Source organism: Aquarana catesbeiana, linkage group LG04, assembly GCF_042186555.1.
Source record: "Aquarana catesbeiana isolate 2022-GZ linkage group LG04, ASM4218655v1, whole genome shotgun sequence".
NCBI classification, from domain to species: domain Eukaryota; kingdom Metazoa; phylum Chordata; class Amphibia; order Anura; family Ranidae; genus Aquarana; species Aquarana catesbeiana.
In genome coordinates, this window is record NC_133327.1 from 215,744,646 (window position 1) to 215,771,321 (window position 26,676).

Below are 26,676 nucleotides of genomic sequence, written 5' to 3' on the forward strand. Positions count from 1 at the left end.
TGGCAAGGTCAGTGTCTTTCCCAGTTTATCCACTGTGGTAATGAAACATACAGCGTCATCTTTTCCGGGCCTGTAGATGACCACTTTGTCAGCATAGATGTGCTGACCGAAGTTCCAGTGCATAAAACATCCACTAAAACGTTCATCCATTTTAACAGAACATCCAGTCTTTCGGAAAGGCTTAGGCACAGACAAATAGTCCCAAACAGCTTCACTGTACCAAAGTTCCCGGTTAACTTCAATCACTTGCATTACGTCCTGAGGGACATAGGGGAACCCCAAGCCATACTCCATAGCTACACGCTTGTTTAACATTCTCTGCAAACATGCAAGTTTGGGCAAGGATCTGTTCTTTCCCATGCCAGGAGGCACACAGGAATCCAAGGATTTGATCACCATAGACCCAGCCGTTGTCTGCAGTGAACTAACAACTTTTGACAAAGTCTCATTTACAGTGCTGTGTGGCTCCACACAGGGTGACGTCTTCCCAGAACTCAGGGCTGTCCATTCAGGGAAAGTCATAGCAGAGGCAACATCCTCACCTTGTGACCATAACAGTACTTTTGACATAGTCTCAAATAGGTCATCATCACCGGAAAGATCCAACAAGGATTCTATTTCCGAATCTCCCAACTCTTCTGCTGGCAGATACTTATTTACAGTCCCAGATACATTCCCCACCAGCTGCTTACCCGTTCCTGTCGTGGATTTTGCTGGATCCGGTTCGGGTAGCCTCGGGGGTAGGCCGCGAGCACGGCTGCGGGAAGCCTTCACATATCCCACCTTCCTCTGTACAGGCACAACAGAGCAGGCGTGGTGGACTCAGAATTCAAAACAATGTCCGCTGATGAGACGGCAACAGCAGTGTCTCTCTCCGGAACATTTTCGGCAACAACAGGCAAAGTGAATAGCAGCTTCTACTGTGACGATACCTGTTGCCCAATCCATCCGATAAGCATGGGGCGACATGGTAGGTTGCTTCACCACAAATACTCTCCACATTGCGGACATCGACCAAGTGGATGGAGATGTACGGCCAGTCCTTCACATCTATGGCAAATCATGCCCAGTCCCTCAATATCTCCTGAGGTATACAGAACAAACCTCCCCTGCGGCTTCAGACGAACACCAGTATTTGTAAGCAGGGTTCCGGTCAGCACAGTATTCAACGCGGTGCTTGCAGGGAACATTCTTGGTCCCATAATTGGCTGCATCACCGAAAAAGACATGGCCACACTCTGATCTTCTTAGCACGATCACGAGGCCTCTCTTCTTCTCTGGCGGCAAACACATACACGCGTCCCACGTGGTATCAAGTAGGGTAGGCGCCTCCCACTTGTTCTTCTGATCACGTAGCTCCCGGGCTTTCACTGGCGTCCGCCGCCTACGCATCCAGAAATAAAGTCCTGCAACTTTTAACCTCTTCTCTTCCTGAAAAATTTGACAAAGTCCAGCTCTCACCGTAAACTCCCGGTGAAACACCTCTCTAGGTTGGGAGAATCGATGGTCAACAAATCCCGATGAGCCCCCACATGTAGCACTAACTCTCGGTGGAGCTGCTGGTTTAAGCGGGCTTGTTACCTTCACTCTTTGCACCCCTGTTTCACCGGCACTGGGTCTAGGGTTCCGTTGAGTTTACCTCTGGAAATCTCGAAATTCGGCTGGTTCAGCAGGGGCTGTCAGTCTACTAATTGATTTCTGTACAACCGCCCTGTCGGATCTCCACTGCTCAATCAGCGCCGCTGGCTATAGCCAGCGGTGCTGATTGGGTCTTTTTTTTTCATTCAACCTGCTGGATTACTTTTAAGGGTGGTAGCAGTGCCTGTTGCACTTGTGAATGAGCCCTTAGTTGCATTTGGCAGCAGCACCCTTAGGCCTTGTTCACACGTAAAGTTGGAGTGGTGGTAAAACCCTGCCGATGAGTCGCGGTTTTACCGTTCCCCAATCCCTACATCCTTTAGAATTTAAGCTCCCTGTTGCTTTTGATGGATGCTACTGCCTGCCAATCGTTACTTATTCAAGTACATGGGGCCACTCTGCAAGTGCCCCGCAACTGCATGCTTCTGCGGGGTCCAAGAAAGCAACACAACACTGCCAGCTTTAACCCCTTGTTTACTGTCCTGCACAAGGTTGCAGGGCACTTGCAGAGCGGCCTCATGCACTTGAATGGGTCATGCTTGACAGGTGCTACACCCACCAACCATGACAGGGTGTATAACTCTTGCTGCGGATGTGACATTTGTACACCCCTGGCCAATGCAGCTAAAGGGGGTGCGGTTGGGGCGGGGTTGATAAAAACACATATTAACTAAGGGGTTTTACCACCCCCAAACTGCAGATGAAAATTAACCCTTAGTGCAGTTTACCTGCACTGCGGGTGCAGCACAGTGCATCTGCAACTTTTCTGGGTAAGCTGCACTTTGCCATAGACTTCTATTATATCCTGCAGGTGTAGCGCACTTTCTAAAAGGTCACCAAAACTCCTGCATTCAGAAAGTGCACCACACCTGCTGGATATAACTATGGCTAAGCGCAGCAAACTCACAGGAAAGCTGCAGATATATGGGTAATCCGCAGCACATTAGTAGGAAAGCAGCCCTATACTATTATGCCCAGTGTATTGCTTCACACTGACCTGAAGATCTTTTTACCTGCTGCTGGCACCACTCTGGAGACCACTAGCCGGGATAAGAGGTGGAGTGCAGTTGGTGTCAGGAGCCAGCACTACAGAGGAGGCATCGGCTTATCCGGCTCTTACTCCCTACTACAGTTCCAACTTTACAAGTCAGGAACGTGCGGTGAGGTGAGTGGCTGGTGAGGCACTGACCAGTATCAGAGCCAGATACACACAGGTTACATACACCGTGATCGTTAGAACAAGAGCAATAATTCTAGCACTAGACCTCCTCCGTAACTCTAAACATGTAACCTCTAAAAAAATGTAAAGCATCACCTATGGAGAGTGCTGAAGTTTGGCGCCATTCCACAAGTGTGCGTAATTTTAAAGCATGACATGTTAGGTGTCTATTTACTCGGCGTAACATCATCCTTCACATTATACAAAAAAAACAAAAACAAATCAGGCTAACGTTAGTGTTTTTTTTTTTTATTCATGAAACAGTTTTTCTCCCCAAACAATTGGCATTTAAAAAATTGCTGTGCAAATACCGTGTGACATAAAAAGTTGCAATGACCCCCATTTTATTCCCTAGGGTATCTGCTAAAACAATAAAACACACACATATATATATGTTTGGGGGTTCTGAGTAATTTTCTAGCAAAAAAAATATGATTTTTACATGTAGGAGGAAACTGGCCTGGGTGGCAAGGGGGTAATATACAAATAATCATATATTAAAGATAAATACGTATTCCCGTGCTACTAAACAAAATAACTAATTGCTGCGAGCATCGAAAAGGTCAGTCGATAACCGAAAAATAAATGATCATACAATAGACGGTGCTGCGCTGTTATCTGAAATAAATAACCAAAACAGATTACTAAGAACAAATGTGACTATTTGCTACATAACAAATATATTTGGACTGGAAGCAATCACAGTGAAAATAAACCATCCATAAAGTGCTAAGTGCTAGATGTAGCAGTGTGCACATGATACAATGCACATAGATAAGTAAATAATAAGTAAACAGTCTTGAAGGTGTAGGAGGGAGGGGCAATGAAGCCAGGCGCTGGATTCCCTCTACAAATTAGTGCAAATATAATATATAAAGTGACTTGTCCTCTTCTGTGCAAGAAATTTGTGCAAATAAATACAATGTGCAAAATGACTTGTCCTCTTCTGTGCAACACACTTCGGTGTAAGATGGCCTCTTACCTTACGGATCGTGAGTATTCACAATAATAGCTTCTTGTAAAGTAAACATCTAGGGAACCATCTTTATCCTGTTGAGACGCTCTCAGTATGGCGATGTATATCCGCTCACTTGGAGCCAGTAACGGCAATGGCGTCCATCTCCCGGTTAATATATGTACAGTGTGTATGAAAGAAAAAGGGGGGATTCCGGACAGTGTAGTATATACAATTTCCGGACCACCCGCCGTCGTTATATGTCGGTACTTTAAAGAGGGATATTGTTGTTATGGCAGCAGCTAGCTGCCATAACCCCAGTATCCTTTTCACCAGCGGGCGGTCCGCTTTCAGATAAAGGTGGTCTCTGCGGTGGATTCGGTTTTATCGGCAGCAGGAGAGGGGGCCCCCGCCGCTTACCGGAGGTGATTGGGTCCTCTTCCGTGTTAGGTATGAAGCTGAGTGAGGGGACGATGGCCCCCACCCGGCTCCATACCAATGCAGGGCGTCAAAACATCACTTCCGCCCATAGCTCTTAAAGCAACATTTTCTTTTTTTTTTTTATTGCATTTTAGTGTAAATATGAGATCTGAGGTCTTTTTGACCCCAGATCTCATATTTAAGAGGTCCTGTCATGCTTTATTTTAATTACAAGAGATGTTTACATTTCTTGTAATAGGAATAAAAGTGACACAATTTTTTGTTTTTTTAAAGAACAGAGTAAAAATAAAAAATAAAAAAAAGGTAAAATAACAAAAAAAAATGTTTTAAACACGCCCCTTCCTGCTGAGCTCGCGTGCAGAAGCGAACGCATACGTGAGTAGCACCCACATATGAAAACGGTGTTCAAACCACACAATAATTCTAGCCCTAGACCTCAAAACATGCAACCTGTAGAATTTTTTTAAACGTCGCATATGGGGATTAAGGGTAAAAGTTTGTCACCATTCCACGAGCAGGCGCAACTTTGAAGCGTGACATGTTGGGTATCAATTTACTCAGCGTAACATCATCTTTCAAAATATATTTTAAAAAGAAAATTTAATTCAAAAAAGTGTATTTTTTCCAAAAAAAGTACACTTGAAAAAGCACTGCGCAAATACGGTGTGACAGAAAATATTGCAACGATCGCCATTTTATTCTCTAGGGTGTTAGAAAAAAAAATTATTACACACACATATATATATATACATATATATATATATATATATATATATATATATATATATATATATATAAATAAAAGATATGTTTGGGGATCCAAGTAATTTTCTAGCAAAAAAAATAAAATAAATGATTTTAACTTGTAAACAAGTTTGAAAAATAGGCTCGGGGCTGAAGTGGTTAAAAAGCAGCTAAGGTACTCACATCTCAAAAACAGGTTAAAATCTATGCACCACGAGCGGAAAGCTCGCACGCTGACGTCACTTCTAGTGCCTGTCTGTCCCAACGCGTATTGTCACGGTCACATGGTCCAAGACTCCAAGCTGTTCATTGAGCTCAGTGCCTCTGACAAGAAGTGAGAGTCACTGTGAGCTCAACCTCTCAGTCTGCTGCAAACAGAGTGTGTCAGCTTGTATTTAAAGTGGCTGATCTGTATGTAGCTTCTGACAGACTGTGCAAGGAGCCCCATATCTTTGGAACCATAGGTCGTAGGAGCCCCAAATTTTTTACCAGTGGTGAGGTAGGACTTAGGCTACATACCCCCCAAATTTGTCTCTGACTCCAGGTCACCGAGCTACTACCCTTGAAGCTCAGTTTTTTTTTTTTTTAAATGTTCATGGCTTACCTCCCTCCCCTGACTGGACGTCCCTGTTACAAGTAGTCCATCTGCATTGCACTCTGTTTGATGCTCTGGGATGGCAGCTCAGCAAGCCCAGACCATGATCCACCAGTTACCTGTCAGCGATCTACTGGTTGCTGCCCCCTGATCTATGGGCTGCCTTACTGTACAGCAATCCTATTACACTGCAGACAGCCTCAGAAAAGTGTCCTGTATCGCAAAATTAATAAACAGGGCAATCAAGGCTTCTCGTAGGGTAATTCTTGCTATTGGCAGTATTTGTGAAAATTATCTGGAGATAATTTCAAAGGAACATGAAAGTTGGAAGGACTGGAAATGCTTGGTTGATTGTTTCCACATATCTTTGGAGGAAGCACATTAAAACATAAAAAAAAACACCAATGTTATGTTACTGATCAGCCATAATATTAAGACCACCAACAGGTAAAGGAGATATCATTGATTATTGTGTTACAATGGCATCTGAAAGTGGGTGGGATATAATAAGCAGTAAGTGAACATGTTGTCCCTGAAGTTGATGTGTTGAAAGCATAAAAAATGGGCAAGTGTAATGATTTGAGCAAATTTGACAAGAGCCAATTTATAGTGGCTAGAGAACTGGTTAGAGCAACTCCAAAACTGCAGACCTTTTGGGATGCTCCCAGTCTGCAATTGTCGGGACCTACCAAAAGTGGTCCAAGGAAGGAAAAACGGTGAATCAGCGACAGGATCATGGGTAGCCAAGGCTTATTAACCCCTTCCCGACCGGCGCATGCCGATGTACGTCAGCAGAATGGCACGGCTGGGCAAATGGACTTACAGGTACGTCCATTTGAATTTCCAGCCATGCCATTGCGTGTGCGCGCTGGCCGGGTGCTCCGTGAGTCGGGTCGCGGGTCCCGCGGACTCGATCGCCGCGGGGATACCCGCGATCGCCTCATGGAGAGGACGAACGGGGAGATGCTGATGTAAACAGCATCTCCCCATTCTGCCTAGTGACAAGTGTCACTGATCACAGCTCCCTGTCATCGGGAGCAGTGATCAGTGTAATGACACTGCTAGCCCATCCCCCTACAGTTAGTAATCACTCCCCTAGGACATACTTAACCCCTCCCCGCCCCCTAGTGGTTAACCCCTTCACTGCCAGTGTCATTTACACAGGAATGCATTTTTATAGCACGGATTGCTGTATAAATGACAATGGTCCCAAAAATGTGTCAAAAATTTCCGACGTGTCCGCCATAATGTCGCAGTCACAATAAAAATCGCTGATCGCCGCCATTACTAGTAAAAAAAAAAAATATATTAATAAAAATGCCACAAAACTATCCCCTATTTTGTAAACGCTATAACTTTTGTGCAAACCAATCAATAAACGCTTATTGCGATTTTTTTTACCAAAAATAAGTAGAAGAATGCGATCAGCCTAAACTGAGGAAAAAAAATGTTTTTTATATATTTTTTGGGGATATTATAGCAAAAAGTAAAAAAAGTAAAAAATAATGCATTTTTTTCAAAATTGTCGCTCTTATTTTGTTTATAGAGCAAAAAATTAAAAAATGTTTATATATATATATATATATATATATATATATATACACATACACACACAGTATCTCACAAAAGTGAGTACACTCCTCACATTTATGTAAAAATTACTTATATTTTTTCATGTGACAACACTGAAGAAATTACACTTTGCTACAATGTAAAGTAGTGAGTGAACAGCTTGTATAACAGTGTACATTTGCTGCCCCCTCAAAATAACTCAACACACAGCCATTAATGTCTAAACTGCTGGCAACAAAAGTGAGTACACCCCTAAGTCAAAATGTCCAAATTGGGCCCAATTAGCCATTTTCCCTCCCCAATGTCATGTGCCTCATTAGTGTTACAAGGTCTCAGGTGTAAATGGGGAGCAGGTGTGTTAAATTTGGTGTTATCGCTCTCACTCTCTAATACTGATCACTGGAAGTTTAACATGGCACCTCATGGCAAAGAACTCTGAAAAAAATAATTTTTGCTCTACATAAAGAAGGCCTAGGCTATAAGAAGATTGCCAAGACCCTGAAACTGAGCTGCAGCACGGTGGCCAAGACCATACACAGTGGTTTAACAGGGCAGGTTTCACTCAGAACAGTCCTCACAGGTCAACCAAAGAAGTTGAGTATACGTGATCAGCGTCATATCCAGAGGTTGACTTTGGGAAATAGACGTATGAGTGCTGCCACCATTGCTGCAGAGGTTGAAGGGGTGGGGGGGTCAGCCTGTCAGTGCTTAGGCCATATGTCGCACACTGCATCAAATTGGTCTGCATGGCTGTCATCCCAGAAGGAAGCCTCTTCTAAAGATGATGCACAAGAAAACCTGCAGTTTGCTGAAGACAAGTGGACTAAGGACATGGATTACTGGAACCATGTCCTGTGGCCTGATGAGACCAAAATAAATTTATTTGGTTCAGATGGTGTCAAGCGTATGTGGTGGCAACCAGGTGAGGAGTACAAAGACAAGTGTCTCTTGCCTACAGACAAGCATGGTGGTGGGAGTGTCATGGTGCTGCCGGCACTGGGGAGCTACAGTTCATTGAGGGAACCATGAATGTCAACATACTGAAGCAGAGCATGATCCCCTCCCTTCAGAGACTGGGCCACAGGGCAGTATTCCAACATGATAACAACCCCAAACACACCTCCAAGACAACCACTGCCTTGCTAAAGAAGCTGAGGGTAAAGATGATGGACTGGCCAGGCATGTATCCAGACCTAAACCCTATTGAGCATCTGCGGAGCATCCTCAAACAGAAGGTGGAGGAGTGCAAGGTCTCTAACATCCACCAGCTCCATGATGTCATCATGGAGGAGTGGTAGAGGACTCCAGCGGCAACCTGTGAAGCTCTGGTAAATGCCATGCCCAAGAGGGTTAAGGCAGTGATGGAAAATAATGGTGGCCACACAAAATATTGACACTTTGGGACCAATTTGGACATTTTGACTTAAGTGTGTACTCACTTTTGTTGCCAGCGGTTTAGACATTAATGGATGTGTGTTGAGTTATTTTGAGAGGGCAGCAAATTTACACTGTTATACAAGTTGTACACTCACTACTTTACATTGTAGCAAAGTGTCATTTCTTCTGTGTTGTCACATGAAAAGATATAACAAAATATTTACAAAAATGTGAGGGGTGTACTCACTTTTGTGAGATACTGTGTATATATATATATATATATATATATATATATATATATATCGTCATTTTATATGAGCTTATATGCACTTGCATTTCTCTATTCTATAGGAAACAAAGTTTAAGCCCGTGACAACATTCACCGCCTGATAAAACAGACCATCTACCTTCCTGTTTGATCAAAGAATAGACTTATGTTCAGAACCAGTTTGAACCAACCACTGTCATGACGGACTACTACTGGGTTCCCTTTTTCTGTCAGTCACATGATGTTAAACACCCATTTAACTATTAGCTTGCTTTTAAGAAGATATGGACTACAACTATATGATCAAGCCTAGATCTTGTGCATATTCATGATTATAAACTGTTTAGCCTAGAGCTTGTAAGGCAGAAGATGCTTCCTCATTCACTCAGCTCACATGAACTGAGTCTCTGCGTATTGCATCTTCTCCACTGCAGTGAATTAATGCACCTTTTCTTTCATCAATTTGGACTCACTATCTCATCTAGAAAGTCTTGTTTGGAGACTCCCTAACCTAATAAAACACTACTAATGGCTTGGTGCCAGATACCACAGCATACTTTCAGAGGTCTGGTGGAGTCCATGCCTGAATAGGTCAGGGCTGTTTTGGTGGCATAAATGGAATCTACTCATAATTAGGTGGGTGGTCATAATGTTAAGGTGATCAATATATATTTCCATACTTTCTTTACTTCCTCGTCTGGGCAAATCTCCTTCCCAATTCATTCTCTGACATGGTTATTTTAGGTATGTTAAGTTGGATGTCAGGATTTTCAAGGCAGTCCTTATTACCAAGGTAAAATAAACTCATTCCTTAAAAGTATGTTAGAGATTCATGTGAATGTGCATTAAAGCGGTTGTAAAGTGGTTGTAAACCCTTACATATACCCAGTGAAGTGACTGGCCTCAGGTGATACACAGAGATAAAACAAATCCTCCTACATAAGTTGTACCTGTTTGTCTGCAGCTCTTTGTTCTCTTAATCTGTCCAAAGTGCAGAAATACAGCTTGTCTGAGCTTTTAGAAAGCAGGGGGTGTGGAGTTACATTCGGCAGAGCTCAGTGAGGGGAGCTCTGAGAGCTGATTCAAGGGAAGGGGCACAGTCCCCTTCACCCAGCACACAGGAACAGAGCTGAGGTTGTCAATTACAGGCTGTGTGCTGGAGCTTCCTCCCCTGCCACTTTTTTAGCTCTTGATGTCAGGACAACATATCAGAAGTGATTCATGCAGATAGCAGAGGAACAACAGACAGAAAGGACACTTATGCCCCGTGCACACGGCCGGATTTTCCGATGGAAAATGTTCAATGGGAGCTTGTTGTCGGAAATTCCGACCGTGTGTAGGCTCCATCCGACATTTTTCATCGGATTTTCCGTCACACAAAATTTGAGATCTGGATCTCAAATTTTCCGACAACAAAATCGTAAATTCCGATCGTGTGTACACAGTTCCAACGCACAAAGTTCCACGCATGCTCGGAATCAAGCAGAAGAGCCACACTGGCTATTGAACTTAATGTTTCTCGGCTCATCGTACGTCACCGCGTTCTTGACGTTCGAAATCTCCGACAAGATTTGTGTGACCGTGTGTATGCAAGACAAGTTTAAGCCAACATCTGTCGGAAAAAATCCATGGATTTTGTTGTCGGAATGCCCGATCGTGTGTACAGTGCATTAGTGTTCTGGATTGAGACATGTGCACACCATAGAGGGATATGTTTTGTTCATATTTCATGTCAGAGGTTTAAAATCACTTTAATCTCACAGCAAAACAGACTGAACATTTCCCAACAGAAATGTAGTTCCACTTGTTACTTCAAATACATATCCTAAAGCTCCTGGAATTGTTTGGATTTATTGGATTCTTGTTTAAGAATTATGGTAGCTGTGACATTTTGGAACATCCTTCCTGGTGATCCTCTAATAATTGGCTACCTCTTAGCCACTTGTCTGTTCAGTGATCATCCATTGGTTTTAATCACACTGTTGGCTGCTCATTATCCAAGCATTTTCTGTTGGCACATTCTACTCTGCTGCATCCTCTAGTGTTGCTGGGACCTTTACTGCTTTCACTACTTCTACTGCCTTCTCTGGGCTTTGCTGCTCATAAGTTGCTCCAACTCCTGCTGTTTCTCCTGTTGTGGCCTCAGTTGCGAGCTCCCACACTCAAGGCCATCTTCCTGTATTTCAGCACGTGCACCAGAGATCCATTTATACCCTCAGGAACACTGGGCATGTCAACGTGCAACAGCATACAGTATGTTCTAATTAGCTCAGTTTTTTTTTAAATGCAGCTCATTCAATACTCTGGCTCACCACTGTAGCATGCAGTTAGAGATACTAATGGTGCACATAGTTCTGAGTTCCTGCTGTTGTATTCTGCCTGTCCTATTCCTATTGTGTTTTCTATTAATACAATCCTTAACCAGCCTTTGCTTTTTGTGCTCAATGTCTTACTTGTCTTCCTGCATCTTTGGCCAGTTCCCCGAGTCAGAAAATACTCTACCTCTCCTTAACTCTGCTACATATTGTGCTTCAGGTATAGCTTTTTGTTCCTCCTCTTACACCTGGTCTTAAGACCCAAATTTTTGGATCAAACCTCACTGTGCTTTTCTGACATATTTGCCCTAGGGCACTATTCTCTCTTTAAAAACAATTTTAGCTTGTCTGGACCTCACTCACATTACCTACTAGCCTATTATGTGCCACTTACCTTCAAACGAAGCCAGCAATGTCGCCAATGTCCCCGCAGGTGGCCGTGTCCATCTCCCCCTCCCCTCTGTGACTTGCCGGAGTCGCGCAACGTCACTCCCGCGCATACGCCCGGAAGCCAACAGTCACGGCATGGGCCCTGTAGAAACGGCGCAATCGTGCTCTCTCTTTAGTGTGCATGCGCCGATGACGTCATCACAGGCGTATATGGCAAATATCTCTTAAACCATGCAGGTTTAGGAGATATTTCCAGTACCTACAGGTAAGCTTTATTATAGGCTTACCTGTAGGTGAAGTGGTATGTAAGGGTTTACAACCACATTAAGAAAATATAAAATTCCAGAAATGCAGCGCTAGTCTATAGCGTTAAATTGCATTCAGATTACATATAATGGCAATAAACACCACACGGTTTCCAGCAAGTCTCCTTACCAGAAAAGTTGGACCCTTAAATTATAGAGTGGTCAAATGAGCATGTGAAATAAATGGATTCCATGACTCAGCACCAAGCATCAAGCAGAGCGGCTTACATCAGACATGGATGGGCTGTACATGTAGATTCAAACAGGCAGCTCCATGAAGGTACTTAGGGCTCATGGGTTGAGGATGAGTGTAAAGAAAAGGATGGTTCTTTTCTTTCCTTGTGGTTGAGCTACTGGATAATGAATGTTTAATGAGGTTCTTCCTCGACAAACATGTGGTTTATTCACTCATACTATATTCTATAAAGAGAATCCTGGCGGGCCAACTGAACTTGATAAAAACATTCAAGGAGGGGAGCTTTTCTTTACACTCATCCTTAACCCATGAGCCCTAAATCATTAGGAGGTTGGCACACTCTTATCTTCGTGGAGCTGCCTGTTTGAATCTACATGTACAGCCCATTGATGTCTGATGTAAGCCACTCTGCTTGATGCTCGGTGCCGAGTCGTGGAATCCATCTACTGTATCTCACATGCTCATTTGACCATTCTATAATTTGAGGGTCCAACTCTTCTGGTAAAGAGACTTGCTGGAAACACTGTGGTGTTGTGTGCAATTTCTATCACACTGAAGCTGGTGTGGGGCTTTCATCTTCGTTTTATGGACTTTTATGGCCATTATATGTAATCTGAATTAGACATGTGCGATATCAATAAATTCATTTCATTCCATTTCGTATTAGAATTAATTAGTAATTTGTGTCCAAAATTCAATTTGTATTCGTATGAAATACGAATTTTCGTTAGGTTCGTTAACTTTTCGTAACAATTACGAATGTTCGTTATAATGAATTTAAAAAGCAAAAAATACCAAATTCGAAAGCCGCGGAACACCCTTTAAAAGTCTATGGGAGAAATCAAAAGTGCTAATTTTAAAGGTTAATACGCAAGCTATTGTCATAAAAAGTGTTTGGGGACTCGGGTCCTGCCCCAGGGGACATGTATGAATGCAAACAAAAGTTTTAAAAACGTCCGTTTTTTCGGGAGCAGTGATTTTAATAATTCTTAAAGTGAAACAATAAAAGTGAAATATTCCTTTAAATTTCGTACCTGGGGGGTGTCTATAGTATGCCTGTAAAGTAGCCCATGTTTCCTGTGTTTATAACAGTCCGAGAGCAAAATGACATTTCTAAAGGAAAAAATGTAATTTAAAAGTGCTAGCGCTAGTGCCGGTTATTAACCACTTGAGCCCCGGACCATTATGCTGCCTAAGGACCAGAGGTCTTTTTCCAATTTGGCACTGCGTCGCTTTAACTTTTAATTGCGCGATCATGCAATGCTGTACCCAAACGAAATTTGCGTCCTTTTCTTCCCACAAATAGAGCTTTCTTTTGATGGTATTTGATCACCTCTGCAGTTTTTATTTTTTGCGCTACAAACGGAAAAAGACCGAAAATTTTGAAAAAAAATGATATTTTCTACTTTTTGTTATAAAAAAAATCCAATAAACTCAATTTTAGTCATACATTTAGGCCAAAATGTATTCGGCCACATGTCTTTGGTAAAAAAAATGTCAATAAGCGTATATTTATTGGTTTGCGCAAAAGTTATAGCGTCTACAAACTAGGGTACATTTTCTGGAATTTACACAGCTTTTAGTTTATGACTGCCTATGTCATTTCTTGAGGTTCTAAAATGGCAGGGCAGTACAAAACCCCCACAAATGACCCCATTTTGGAAAGTAGACACCCCAAGGAAATTGCTGATAGGCATGTTGAACCCATTGAATATTTATTTTTTTTGTCCCAAGTGATTGAATAATGACAAAAAAAAAAAAAAAAATATTTACAAAAAGTTGTCACTAAATGATATATTGCTCACACAGGCCATGGGCCTATGTGGAATTGCACCCCAAAATACATTCAGCTGCTTCTCCTGAGTACGGGGATACCACATGTGTGGGACTTTTTGGGAGCCTAGGCGCGTACGGGACCCCGAAAACCAATCACCGCCTTCAGGATTTCTAAGGGTGTAAATTTTTGATTTCACTCTTCACTGCCTATCACAGTTTCGGAGGCCATAAAATGCCCAGGTGGCACAAACCCCCCCCAAATGACCCCATTTTGGAAAGTAGACACCCCAAGCTATTTGCTGAGAGGCATATTGAGTCCATGGAATATTTTATATTTTGACACAAGTTGCGGGAATGTGACACTTTTTTTTTTTTTTTTTTTGCACAAAGTTGTCACTAAATGATATATTGCTCACACAGGCCATGGGCATATGTGGAATTGCACCCCAAAATACATTTAGCTGCTTCTCCTGAGTATGGGGATACCACATGTGTGGGACTTTTTGGGAGCCTAGCCGCGTACGGGGCCCCCGAAAACCAATCACCGCCTTCAGGATTTCTAAGGGCGTGAATTTTTGATTTTACTCTTCACTGCCTATCACCGTTTCGGAGGCCATGGAATGCCCAGGTGGCACAAAACCCCCCCAAATGACCCCATTTTGGAAAGTAGACACCCCAAGCTATTTGCTGAGAGGCATGGTGAGTATTTTGCAGCTCTCATTTGTTTTTGAAAATGAAGAAAGACAAGAAAAAACATTTTTTTTTTTTCTTTTTTCAAATTTCAAAACTTTGTGACAAAAAGTGAGGTCTGCAAAATACTCACTATACCTCTCAGCAAATAGCTTTGGGTGTCTACTTTCCAAAATGGGGTCATTTGGGGGGGTTTTGTGCCACCTGGGCTTTCCATGGCCTCCGAAACTGTGATAGGCAGTGAAGAGTGAAATCAAAAATTCACGCCCTTAGAAAGCCTGAAGGCGGTGCTTGGTTTTCGGGGTCCCGTACGCGGCTAGGCTCCCAAAAAGTCTCACACATGTGGTATCCCCGTACTCAGGAGAAGCAGCAGAATGTATTTTGGGGTGTAATTTCACATATTCCCATGGCATGTTTGAGCAATATATCATTTAGTGACAACTTTGTGCAAAAAAAAAAAAAAAAATTTGTCTCTTTCCCGCAACTTGTGTCGCAATATAAAATATTCCATGGACTCGACATGCCTCTCAGCAAATAGCTTGGGGTGTCTACTTTCCAAAATGGGGTCATTTGGGGGGGTTTTGAACTGTCCTGGCATTTTATGCACAACATTTAGAAGCGTATGGCACACATCACCCACTCTTCTAACCACTTGAAGACAAAGCCCTTTCTGACACTTATTGTTTACATGAAAAAGTTATTTTTTTTTGCAAGAAAATAACTTTGAACCCCCAAACATTATATATTTTTTTAAAGCAAATGCCCTACAGATTAAAATGGTGGGTGTTTCATTTTTTTTTTTCGCACAGTATTTGCGCAGCGATTTTTCAAACGCATTTTTTGGGGAAAAAACTCACTTTTTTAAATTTTAATGCACTAAAACACACTATATTGCCCAAATGTTTCATGAAATAAAAAAGATGATCTTAGGCCGAGTACATGGATACCAAACATGACATGCTTTACAATTGCGCACAAACGTGCAGTGGCAACAAAATAAATACATTTTTAAAAGCCTTTAAAAGCCTTTACAGGTTACCACTTTAGATTTACAGAGGAGGTCTACTGCTAAAATTACTGCCCTCGATCTGACCTTCGCGGTGATACCTCACATGCATGGTGCAATTGCTGTTTACGTTTGACGACAGACCGCCGCTTGCGTTCGCCTTAGCGCAAGAGCAGGGGGCGACAGGGGTGCTTTTTTTTTTTTTTTTTTTTTTTCTTTATTATTTTTTTGCTTTTTTATCTTATTTTTAAACTGTTCCTTTCATTTTTTTTTTTTTTTTATCATTTTTATTGTTATCTCGGGGAATGTAAATATCCCCTATGATAGCAATAGGTAGTGACAGGTACTCTTTTTTGAAAAAATTGGGGTCTATTAGACCCTAGATCTCTCCTCTGCCCTCAAAGCATCTGACCACACCAAGATCGGTGTGATAAAATGCTTCCCCAATTTCCCAATGGCGCTATTTACATCCGGCGAAATCTAAGTGATAAAATGCTCGTAGCTTCCAGTTTCTTAGGCCATAGAGATGTTTGGAGCCACTCTGGTCTCTGATCAGCTCTATGGTCAGCTGGCTGAATCACCGGCTGCATTCTCAGGTTCCCTGTTGAGACAGGAGAGCCAGAGAAAAACACGGAAGACGGTGGGGGGGGGGGGGCATTCCCTCCCACGGCTTGTAAAGGCAGTCTAGAGGGTAATTAGCCGCTAGGATTGCTTTTACATGAAAGCCGACCGCTGGCTGAAAAGAATGATACCAAGATGATACCTAAACCTGCAGGCATCATTCTGGTATAACCACTCAAAGTCGTGAATGGCGTACCTGAAGACAAAAAAATGGTTAACAATAAAGCACAGTAAACGGTAGTATAAATAATTACATACCTGAAAAACAAACATGATAAAACATAATAACAATAAAACATTGCAGAATAGAATACAGTAAAAAAGAGCAGAACAATAGAGAGAGAGAATAGAGAGAGAGAACAATAAAACGACAACAATTTTTTTTTTATTTTATATATATTTTTTTTTTTACACTTTTTTTGTAACTAACTTTTATAACGGTAACCGGTTCCAGGTTCGGGTCTCTCAAAATGCGATGGCATCTTGGGAGACCCTGTGAAAGTGTGCCTAGTCTGTGCAATGCTGTACCCTACGCTAATACTCAACTAGTGAATGGTAGCAAAGAACAGGATTGTCAGGACAGGAGGGACAATGATAGCGGGTGTCACGCCTATATCCGCGCTTGCTGCAGACACGACATCTTTTTTGGGGGGGTTCGTTGGGTAGGGGTACTCGGGAGGACATAAAGAAAATGCCTCTCATGCAGCCGACTGCATTTGGTTGGGGATGTGAATGGGGGAAGTACGGGCGCTGCAGAAGTGGTGGGTTCCCAATTAGGATTGGCGAATGCAGCAGGAAGGGCACTATGGGCACGACGGGCCTGTGTTTGTCTTCTTGGTGGCAGCGGGACACTACTTGTGCTTGCCACCTCACCAGCTTGAACTGCACTTATGGGACTCGCCACGTCACCAAGTGTTACTGCAGTGCTGGTTTGACTACGACCGGGGTGTACTAGGCCACTGGTGCTTGCCAGTTCACCAAAACGCTACAAAAAAACTGTTAGCGATCGCAGGGATCAGGCCTGACTCTGCGAACGCTGCAGTTATGCGTTTAGTGTTTTGTAAGTGACAGTGATCGATCGATACTGCACTTGGGTGGGCTGGGCTGGGCTGGGCGGAGGGGCAAAACGCAGGTGCTAGCAGGTATCTGGGCTGATCCCGCTAACACTGCGTTTTTGGGAACCCTAAACTGCTGGAGACGCTAGTATAGATCTGATCGGATCAGATATTGATCCGATCAGATACTATACCACTAAGGGAGGTGTATGGTGTGTGCGTGGGTGTTAGCGGTACTGGCGCTAACCTGACGCTGCCTGGGGCTGGTGCTTGCTAGTTCACCAAAACGCTACCAAAAAAACTGTTAGCGATCGCAGGGATCAGGCCTGACTCTGCGAACGCTGCAGTTATGCGTTTAGTGCCTTGTAAGTGACAGTGATCGATCGATACTGCACTTGGGTGGGCTGGGCGGAGGGGCAAAACGCAGGTGCTAGCAGGTATCTGGGCTGATCCCGCTAACACTGCGTTTTTGGGAACCCTAAACTGCTGGGGACGCTAGTATAGATCTGATCGGATCAGATATTGATCCAGTCAGATACTATACCACTAAGGGAGGCGCATGCTGCGTGCGTGGGTGTTAGCGGTACTGGCGCTAATCTGACGCTGCCTGGGGTGACGCATATCACCGCCGGGCGATCGGGGGGCTAAACCTTTATTCGGTAATAAACGGCGGGTTCCCTGACACTATAAAAAATAAACGAACTAACCAGCGTCACCCGTAACGGTTATACGGTGATCAGTGGTGAAAGGGTTAACTAGGGGGCAATCAAGGGGTTAAAACATTTATTAGATAGTATATGGGGGTCCCTGTCGCTATAAAACGCTGACGGCGAACCTAAATATTTACCTCACTAACTAGCGTCACCAGCGACACTAATACAGCGATCAGAAAAATGATCGCTTAGCAACACTGGTGACAGGGGGTGATCAAGGGGTTAAAACTTTATTAGGGGGGGTTAGGGGGGTATCCTAGACCTAAAGGGGGGTAATACTCACTGTTCCAACACTGTAACTGTCACAAACTGACACCAATGCAGTAATCAGAAAAAAAAAACAAAAAACTGCTGGTGTCAGTTTGTGACAGGGAGGGGGGGGGGTGATTGGGGGGGGGATCGGGGGGGCGATCGGGGGGGGGGAATCGGGGTGTTTTGTATGCCTGGCATGTTCTACTGTGTTGTGTAGTGTTGGTGCACTCACATTGATGTCTTCTCTCCTCGGCGCTGCAACGGAATACCGAGCCGAGGAGAGATGACATCATTTCCTTTGCTGCTGTTTAGCATACAGCAGCAAAGGAAGTGATCTGATTGGCCGGCGGCGATCGCGAGGGGGGGGCCACGAACGGATGGCCTCCCCCTCATCTCCGATCACCGGGGGACCAAACGGGACCGCCTTGGGCGGCGGGGGGGGGTCCGATCGGACCCCCCACCCGCGGGAGGCAAATCACGTACATGTACGTGATTTTGCCTGCCCGTGCCGCCTTGCCGACGTACATCGGCGTGAGGCGGTCCTTAAGTGGTTAATGAATTGTCGGTCCCGACAATACACATAAAAGTCATTAAAAAATAAAAAAAATTAAAAATGCGTGGGGGTCCCCCAAAATTCCATTACAAGGCCCTTAAGGTCTGGTATGGATATTAAGGGGAACTCTGTGCCAAAATGTAAAAAAAATGGCGTGGGGTTCCCCCCAAAAATCCATACCAGACCATTGAGGTCTGGTATGGATTTTAAGGGGAACTCCGTGCCAAAATTTTTTAAAAAAAGGTTTCCCCCATAAATCCACACCACACCCTTATCCGAGCATGCAACCTGGCAGGCCGCAGGAAAAGAGGGGGGACAAGAGAGCGCCCCTCCCCCTCCTGAACCGTACCAGGCCACATGCCCTCAACATGGAGAAGATGTCCCCATGTTGATGGGGACAAGGGCCTCATCCCCAAAACCCTTGCCTGGTGGTTGTGGGGGTCTGCGGGTGGGGGGCTTATCGGAATCTGGAAGCCCCCTTTAACAAAGGGGACACCCAATTCCCGCCCCCCCTATGTGAATTGGTAAGGGGTACATTGTACCCCTACCATTTCACAAAAAGAAAGTTTCAGAATGTTAAAAAACCACAGGAGACGGCTTGGGACAAGTCCTTAATTAAAAGTAAAAAAATAAAAAATAAAAAAGATTCCAGAGATGTAATCCAATAAATCCATGCTCCTACTCCAGCGATGTAATCCAATTCTCGATCTCCAGCGATGGATGATCTCCAGCGACTCCAGTGAAGAATACGCACAGGATCCTGCCTCCCCCGGAGGCACCCAGCCAATGACAGCTCTTATGTAGCTGAGGGCAGGCCACCCATCACATGACCCCGACCTCTGACAAGGGAAAGCGCCGGGGTTTCCCAGTGACATGTACGGTTGACCCCACCTCCCTCTGATGCAATGCAGGATTCCTCTTTTATTTTTTATTTTTAATAAAGGACTTTTCCCAAGCTGTCTCCTGTGTTTTTTTTTACATTTTGACACTTTTTGTGAAATGGTAGGGGTACAATGTACCCCTTACCAATTCACATAGGGGGGGCCGGGATCTGGGTGTCCCCTTTGTTAAAGGGGGCTTCCAGATTCCGATAATCCCCCCGCCCCAGACCCCCACAACCACCGGGCAAGGGTTGTGGGGATGAGGCCCTTGTCCCCATCAACATGGGGACATCCTCCCCATGTTGAGGGCATGTGGCCTGGTACGGTTCAGGAGGGGGGGCACTCTCTCGTCCCCACCTCTTTTCCTGCGGCCTGCCAGGTTGCGTGCTCGGATAAGGGTCTGGTGTGGATTTTTGGGGGAACCCCACGCCATTTTTTTTTTAAATTTTGGCACGGAGTTCCCCTTAAAATCCCGATTTTTGGGGGGAACCCCGTGCCATTTTTTTTTTAAATTTTGGCATGGAGTTCCCCCTAATATCCATCCATTTTTATGACAATAACTTGCATATTAACTTTTAAAATTAGCACTTTTGATTTCTCCCATAGACTTTTAAAGGGTGTCCGTTGTAACAGAATTTGGATCCGAAATTCGTCAACAAAATTTCGTATAAAATTCGCAAGCATAGTAATTTGTATTTTGGATGCTTCCGAATGTACGAATTTTCGATTCATACAAAACTAATGTCTAATTTGAATGCAATTTAACACTATAGTCTAGCACTGAATTTTTGGACACTTTCATATTCCTGCTTGTTCAAAATGAGTAGCTCAACAAGCTTCCTAAAACAAACTAGCCACAATCGCTTGAGTAAAGATGCCAAACAACTACAATATCTGTGAACAGTTAGCAGCTCGATAATGGAAAAAGATAGACATGTTAATGAAAAAATTCACTTCTGTTTCTCCACTAAATAAGATAATGCTTTGTTTGGAGTAGTGAAAAATTATCAGGAAATGTTTTAATATAAAAAAAGGTAATGGATTTATAACCTATGGTTATCATCCATCTATAAATACTTTTTACAAGCTTATTTTACACCCTAAAATGTAGTAAAAATTTGTATAGAAATTGTCCTTATCATTTTTTTTCTTAGTGAGAAATATTGTTTATGACAATTTTACTTATTTTTAAAGCTGCTAAGTATCAAGTTGCACCCTTAGGCTACATTCAAACCTGAGCGTACTGTTTTCAGGCAGAAAGTCGCACGATTTTTGCCACGATTTTGTACAGTCAAACGGTCACCAATATAAAAAGCAGAAAAGCCTGTAATCTGCCAAAAAAGAAGCTCCTTTACTTTTTTGAGTGACAGGCGTTTTGCTTCAGGCATCTATTGAAATGAATGGGATTTGTCTTGTTGGGCATTTTCAGAGCTGAGGCTTACAGCAGAAAAACACCCAAAAATGCCTAGTTGTGAACAGAGCCTTAGAAATAGTCTCTGATATGTAAAGCTGGACATGGAGTATAGGGCTTGGACAGAATTGGACAGTAATAGGTTTATGAGCAGATATAATCTATGGTACACTACTGTGTATGAAAAGAACAAAAAGTCTCACAAAAAGCTCACCATCCTGTTAGAAGCAATGTAAAACTAGAGTATATCTTTATGCATTCTTGTATTATTTATATTTATATATACTTGTATTATCTTGTATCATTCAATAAAAAATATGTTAAAAGCTTACATTAGGGAAAAATATGTTTAGCTGCTAATATATGCACATAGAATTGCCCTATCTGGTGTATATAATTAAGGCAGCACCCTGCCAGTAAAGTTTGAAAGTGCAATGAATGGACAAGGAATCAGCACATAATACCCATTTATCACTTTCATTTTAATGCATAAGTCTATGTCTGTGCTTAGTTCCACTTGAATTGTTCCTGTAACAAGCTGTGCACTGCAGAACGATCAAACAATACAAAATACCAGCATCTCCAATTCCTCCACAAAACATTTTTGTTACAAGCATCATATTTACAACAAATATGAGAAGAAACAGAGTGAAAAGATGTTATGTAATTTTACCTGGGGCACGTTCACCATTAAAGCTGCATCCGAGCTCTGGCTGTCCTTAAAGCTTTTGTACTTCATTGATTTGCTGTCTTCTGAATGTGATGCTGTAAGAAGATGATCTGTATTGAATGCATTAAAAGAGTATACATAGCTGTCAACTGCTTAATTGTCCTGCCACACTTGTGTTTTCCCCAGACAACAGCACAGTCTATCATGAGCAATGTGCTGGATGAAAATAATGGATTTTGCAGATTGGTAAAACAATTAATATGTACAAACTTTCACACTTCAAATACAAATTTGGCAACTTCTATTTTTTGGTTCAGAACATTAATGATGCTCTGCCGTACTTACTGTCAAACACAAAAAAAGACAGAGAGAGCAGTTTGCATCACTGCACAACTAATTCCCCTAATTAGTGTATTAAAAAGAATGTGTTTGTAACAGTTACGTTGGCTCACTTTCTCAAATATAATGTTTATTACCTGTGGTTCATTTGACTACACGAAAGTAAAAAAAAGGAAATGGACTTCTTTGACACAACAATTGTTACCGTGTGCTTCTAAAGGAAGTAGCTGGTTTAAAAATGAAAAAAAGATTAGAAAATTTAATAAAACCATTTAACAAGCACATATCTTGTTTCTCAATGATTTTTTCAGACATGCTTATTCTGACCAATTGTCAAATGCATAAATATTTATTCAATATCAGTGGCACTAAAGAGTGTAGGAAAGGTTCCAGCTGCAATTTCAATTGCTTTCATGGGCCTGCAGCCATCACACAGAAATGTAACAATGATGGAGCATAAGTATTTTATTGATAGAGAAATTTGGCCAGCCTCGCTTTATCTATCTACTGTGGATTGAGTCAGTGACCATCCCCTATTTGGGTGATCATAAATTATTTTCCAAGTATATAATTTTAGTAGTAAGTCTTGCCTCTCACATCAGTGAGAATTATTTTACCAAGCAACATTTCAGGATTGAGCCGGGTCCCTTTCTGTGTTGCCTTCCTGCACAGTCCTGAAATATTGGCTGGTAAAATCCTTCTCATTGATGTCTGAATAATAAGGAATGTTTCCTTCCAAAGGTGAGCTTGTGGACATGTGTGGTCTATGTTTGAATTCAATTGATGGTGCCCTCCCTCTGGTTTACTACAGCACACTGGTGGCATGGGGCAATTACCTTTTATGATGTGAAACTCATTCCTATTGGGGCAATTCACATGGCTGCCCAGAGCTCAAGGCTTCTAGGGGCCCTATGCCTGCTCTACTACTGCTTCTAGACATTGGAAATATCCTCCATGTCCTAGACTTCCTGCTCCAACATTCTTGCACTGCCCAGACAAAACCACCAGGGCTGGATTTGACAATTGGGCACTGTTTCATGTTACAGCACATTAACAAATTGTTATGTTACAATGCATTTAAAATATTCCCCATGTTTACTCTCCTACTGCCTGGCTTTTTTCCAGGATATGGATTAAAACAAAATGGCTGCTGATCTTTTTTCTTTGATGACAACTAAAGTGATCATTTCTTTAGTTTTCCTCAAAGAAGGAGGCTTGGTGCCTATTTTGAGCATCCACTTTACGTATTATTCCATGCTTATTTACTCACATTCAGTTTATACCTTTTCCAGAAGAGGCACTTGACCATATCCTAAAAGCTGTCACAGGAGTAATGGTTTTACTTCCACAGTGGAAGATCCCAAAACCAACCTCCACAGGAGCCTCCACTTCTGCAAAACAGAGCACCTAATTGCCCTACCCAGGCTTTTGTTTCCAAACTTAAGTTTATCTCTTCCTTTTGGCACAAGACTTGTGTAACAAAACTCAGCAAACATTTCCCAAAATACTCTTCCCGTTGAAGGGATGTCTTCACTCCTAAGAGCTGGGGGACATCTGTTACATTTTGCCTCTCTCTGGGTCACAGACATTTCAGACATGTGGCTTTAATCAGAGATTTCAAGTGGGTACAAAATACAGTTCAAAATTCTACCCCCTCACTTCTTTCTTCTTTCAAATAAACCAAAGGCTGTTCAAGGACAGTCATATTTGCAAAAATGGCCTGCAACATCTATTGTCCCAGGGAGTAGGTGTGTCTGTACCTGGACAAAACAGGTTCAAATAAATTTAAACCTGTTCTCGGTACCAAATCCCAATGGGGTTATTCATCCTATTCTTTAGGGTCTAGGTTCCATAGGAACAGACCACTGCCCTCGACCCGAATAGCACCCTGCGGCTAACTACACGCATTGCAGCAAGTGCTCAGGTAAGCACCCAAGCAGGACCAAGTACCTGAAATACCATTACAGGCCATCCACATGATGGGATCCAGGTACAGCTCCCAAGGTTTTACATAGAGGTCGACCGATTTGGGTTTTTCTCTGGCTGATGCCGATGCCGATATTTAGAAATCACGGTGGCCGGTGGCCGATATATGATGCCGATTTTTTTGGGCCGATATATTAGGCCGATTTTTTTTTTTTTCCCCCTTCATCTCATAAAATCTAACAGTTAGACCCCTTTCACACTGGGGCGTTTTTCAGGCGCTTTTGGGCTAAAAATAGCGCCTGTAAAGTGCCTGTAAAACGGCTCCCCTGCAGTCTCAGTGTGAAAGCCCGAGTGCTTTCACACTGAGGTGATGCGATGGCAGGATGTTAAAAAAAAAGTCCTGCAAGCAGCATCTTTGGAGTGGTGTATACCTCTCCACCACTCCTGCCCATTGAAATGAATGCGCACCGCTGCCGAAGCACCTGCAAAGCGCTTCGGCAGCAGCGCTTCATGGGCGCATTTAACCCCTTCCTCGGCCGCTAGCTGGGTTATAAGCGCCCCGCTAGCAGCAGAATAGCGCCGCTAAAATGACGGTAAAGCGCTGCTGAAACTGAGAGCGTTTTACCGTCAACGCCTGTCCGCTGCAGTGTGAAAGCAACCTTAAGTAATAAGTGATACAGAAATTTTTTTACATTTAAACATTTATTAAACAAAACAAACCTCCAATCAGTTCACTTGTATGTATAATTTAGATTTAAAAAAAAAAAAACTATATCTTAAATATTAAATACACAAAAACAGGTAATCAAAACTTTTGGACAAAAAAAGTGGGCTAACTTTACTGCTTATTTTTTTTTTATTTCATTAGTGTATTTTTTTTTTTTTAAATTGCGTTTGAAAGACCGCTGCGCAATTACCGTGTGACATAAAATATTGCAACAACCGCTATTTTATTCCCTAGGGTCTCTGCTAAAAATATATATATATATATATATATATATATATATATATATATATATATATATATATATATATATATAATGTTTGGGGGTTCTAAGTGATTTTCTAGCAGAAAATACAGGATTTTTACTTGTAAGCAACAAGTGTCAGAAAAGATTTAGTCTTTAAATGGTTAAACTGAGAACCCCTCCACACTGAGTTCAGCTCATTGATAAAAGAATCTGAAGAGATACAATGTTTCTTCTTATCATACTTGGCAGGCTGCCCAGGGAGGAGAGAATCCTCTCCACAGATAACTTCAGGAAACTTGCATTGACTTCTGTTACAGAAGTCATTTGCAAGTCCCGCTGAAGTTATAATCGGCTTTTTTTATCAGCACAATCGGCCGATGCCGATTAAGTAAAAAAAGCCAAATATCGGCCATATATCGGTCGACCTCTAGTTTTACACCAAGGTTGCACCGAACCAGATACACTGATTTTATTGATGTATTAGAAGACAGTGAAGTGATGATGGAAGAGTTGATTGAAGGATCTGAAGTAAAACAATAAACTAGCTAAGAGAAGAGGGATTTCTCCATAAGTGAGAGGAGGTCCATCATCTTAGGACACTAGCAAAAATGGAGGATATGGTGATGCCCAGGGCACATATATTCATTAACTTTGCCAGTGTCCAGTCACCTAAAAAGGTACCAGCCTAAAACCCAGGGTCTATGAATATCAAGGAAGGAAAGGGTGACCCCTATCGCACATCTATGGTGACGCACATCTATCCTGCTACAATGAATGGAGTAGCAACCTCAGCCTCGACTCCGACCAGGCCACATGCCCAACACGTTTCACTCCACCCCCGGAGCTTAGTCATGACTAAGGGTATTGGTATGGGTGCCAGTGACCATGGGGAGAGTTTATATCCTGAAGCAATTGCACCATGTATGGGTGTAAACCACCATGATTGAGAGGCTAATAGCAATGGGGAAGACAGGCGAGGTGATGTTGTGCCAGATTGATGGGTGGAAAGTGCAAAAATTCCCCCTGGAAACCACTTAGTACAGTGGTTCTCAACTCCGGTCCTCAGGACCCACCAACAGGCCAGGTTTGCAAGATAACTGAAATACATCACAGGTGATATCATTTGCTGCTCAGTGATTGCAGTATTCTAGTCTGCATCTCCCCAAGGTAATACTTAAAATCTGGCCTGTTAGTGGGCCCTGAAGACGGGAGTTGAGAACCACTTACTTAGTAAGTAAGCACAACAGGCTAATTAAACAGTTTCAACATTTTTGGTTAAAAACTAAAGATTTGTTGCATCAAGCAACCTCTGCAACATGACACTGAAAGCAGTAATTCACACTCTCAGTCAACATTGACTATCTTTAATCCGTATACTGCTAGCATTAGTAAATAGATAGAAAAGTACAGTGGGGAAAATTATTTGATCCCCTGCAGATTTTGTTAGTTTGCCCACTTACAAAGAAACGAAGAGTCTAAGATTTTTATCATAGATGTATTTTAAATGATAGAGACAGAATATCAACCAAATATCCAGAAAAAAAACACATGATACAAATGTTATAAATTGAGTTGCAGTGAGTAAAATAAGTATTTGATCCCCAACAGGGCTGGACTGGGACAAAAATTTGGCCCTGGACTTCATCCAGACCGGCCCACTTTACTCCAAACACCTGGTGTTGGCGCTTCAATCTTCTCGGCACCATGGTTGATATGGTGTCAGGGTGATTGAAGCGCATTATTTCTATTATTGCATTGTAATATAACATGAAATAGTTCAACTCACCATAATGCAGA

At 42.6% G+C, this 26,676-nt stretch overlaps 1 protein-coding gene across 2 annotated transcripts in view; it reads right to left on the reverse strand.

Annotated features, from left to right (window-relative positions):
* The window catches only part of ZBBX (zinc finger B-box domain containing), a 427,325-nt gene that overhangs the window by 92,461 nt on the left and 308,188 nt on the right, over positions 1 to 26,676 (reverse strand). For both annotated transcript variants that reach the window (XM_073626142.1, XM_073626141.1), the window contains exon 15: positions 21,647 to 21,738. In XM_073626142.1, coding sequence (XP_073482243.1) covers positions 21,647 to 21,738 — 92 coding nt within the window. The remainder of the gene's footprint in view (positions 1 to 21,646; positions 21,739 to 26,676) is intronic.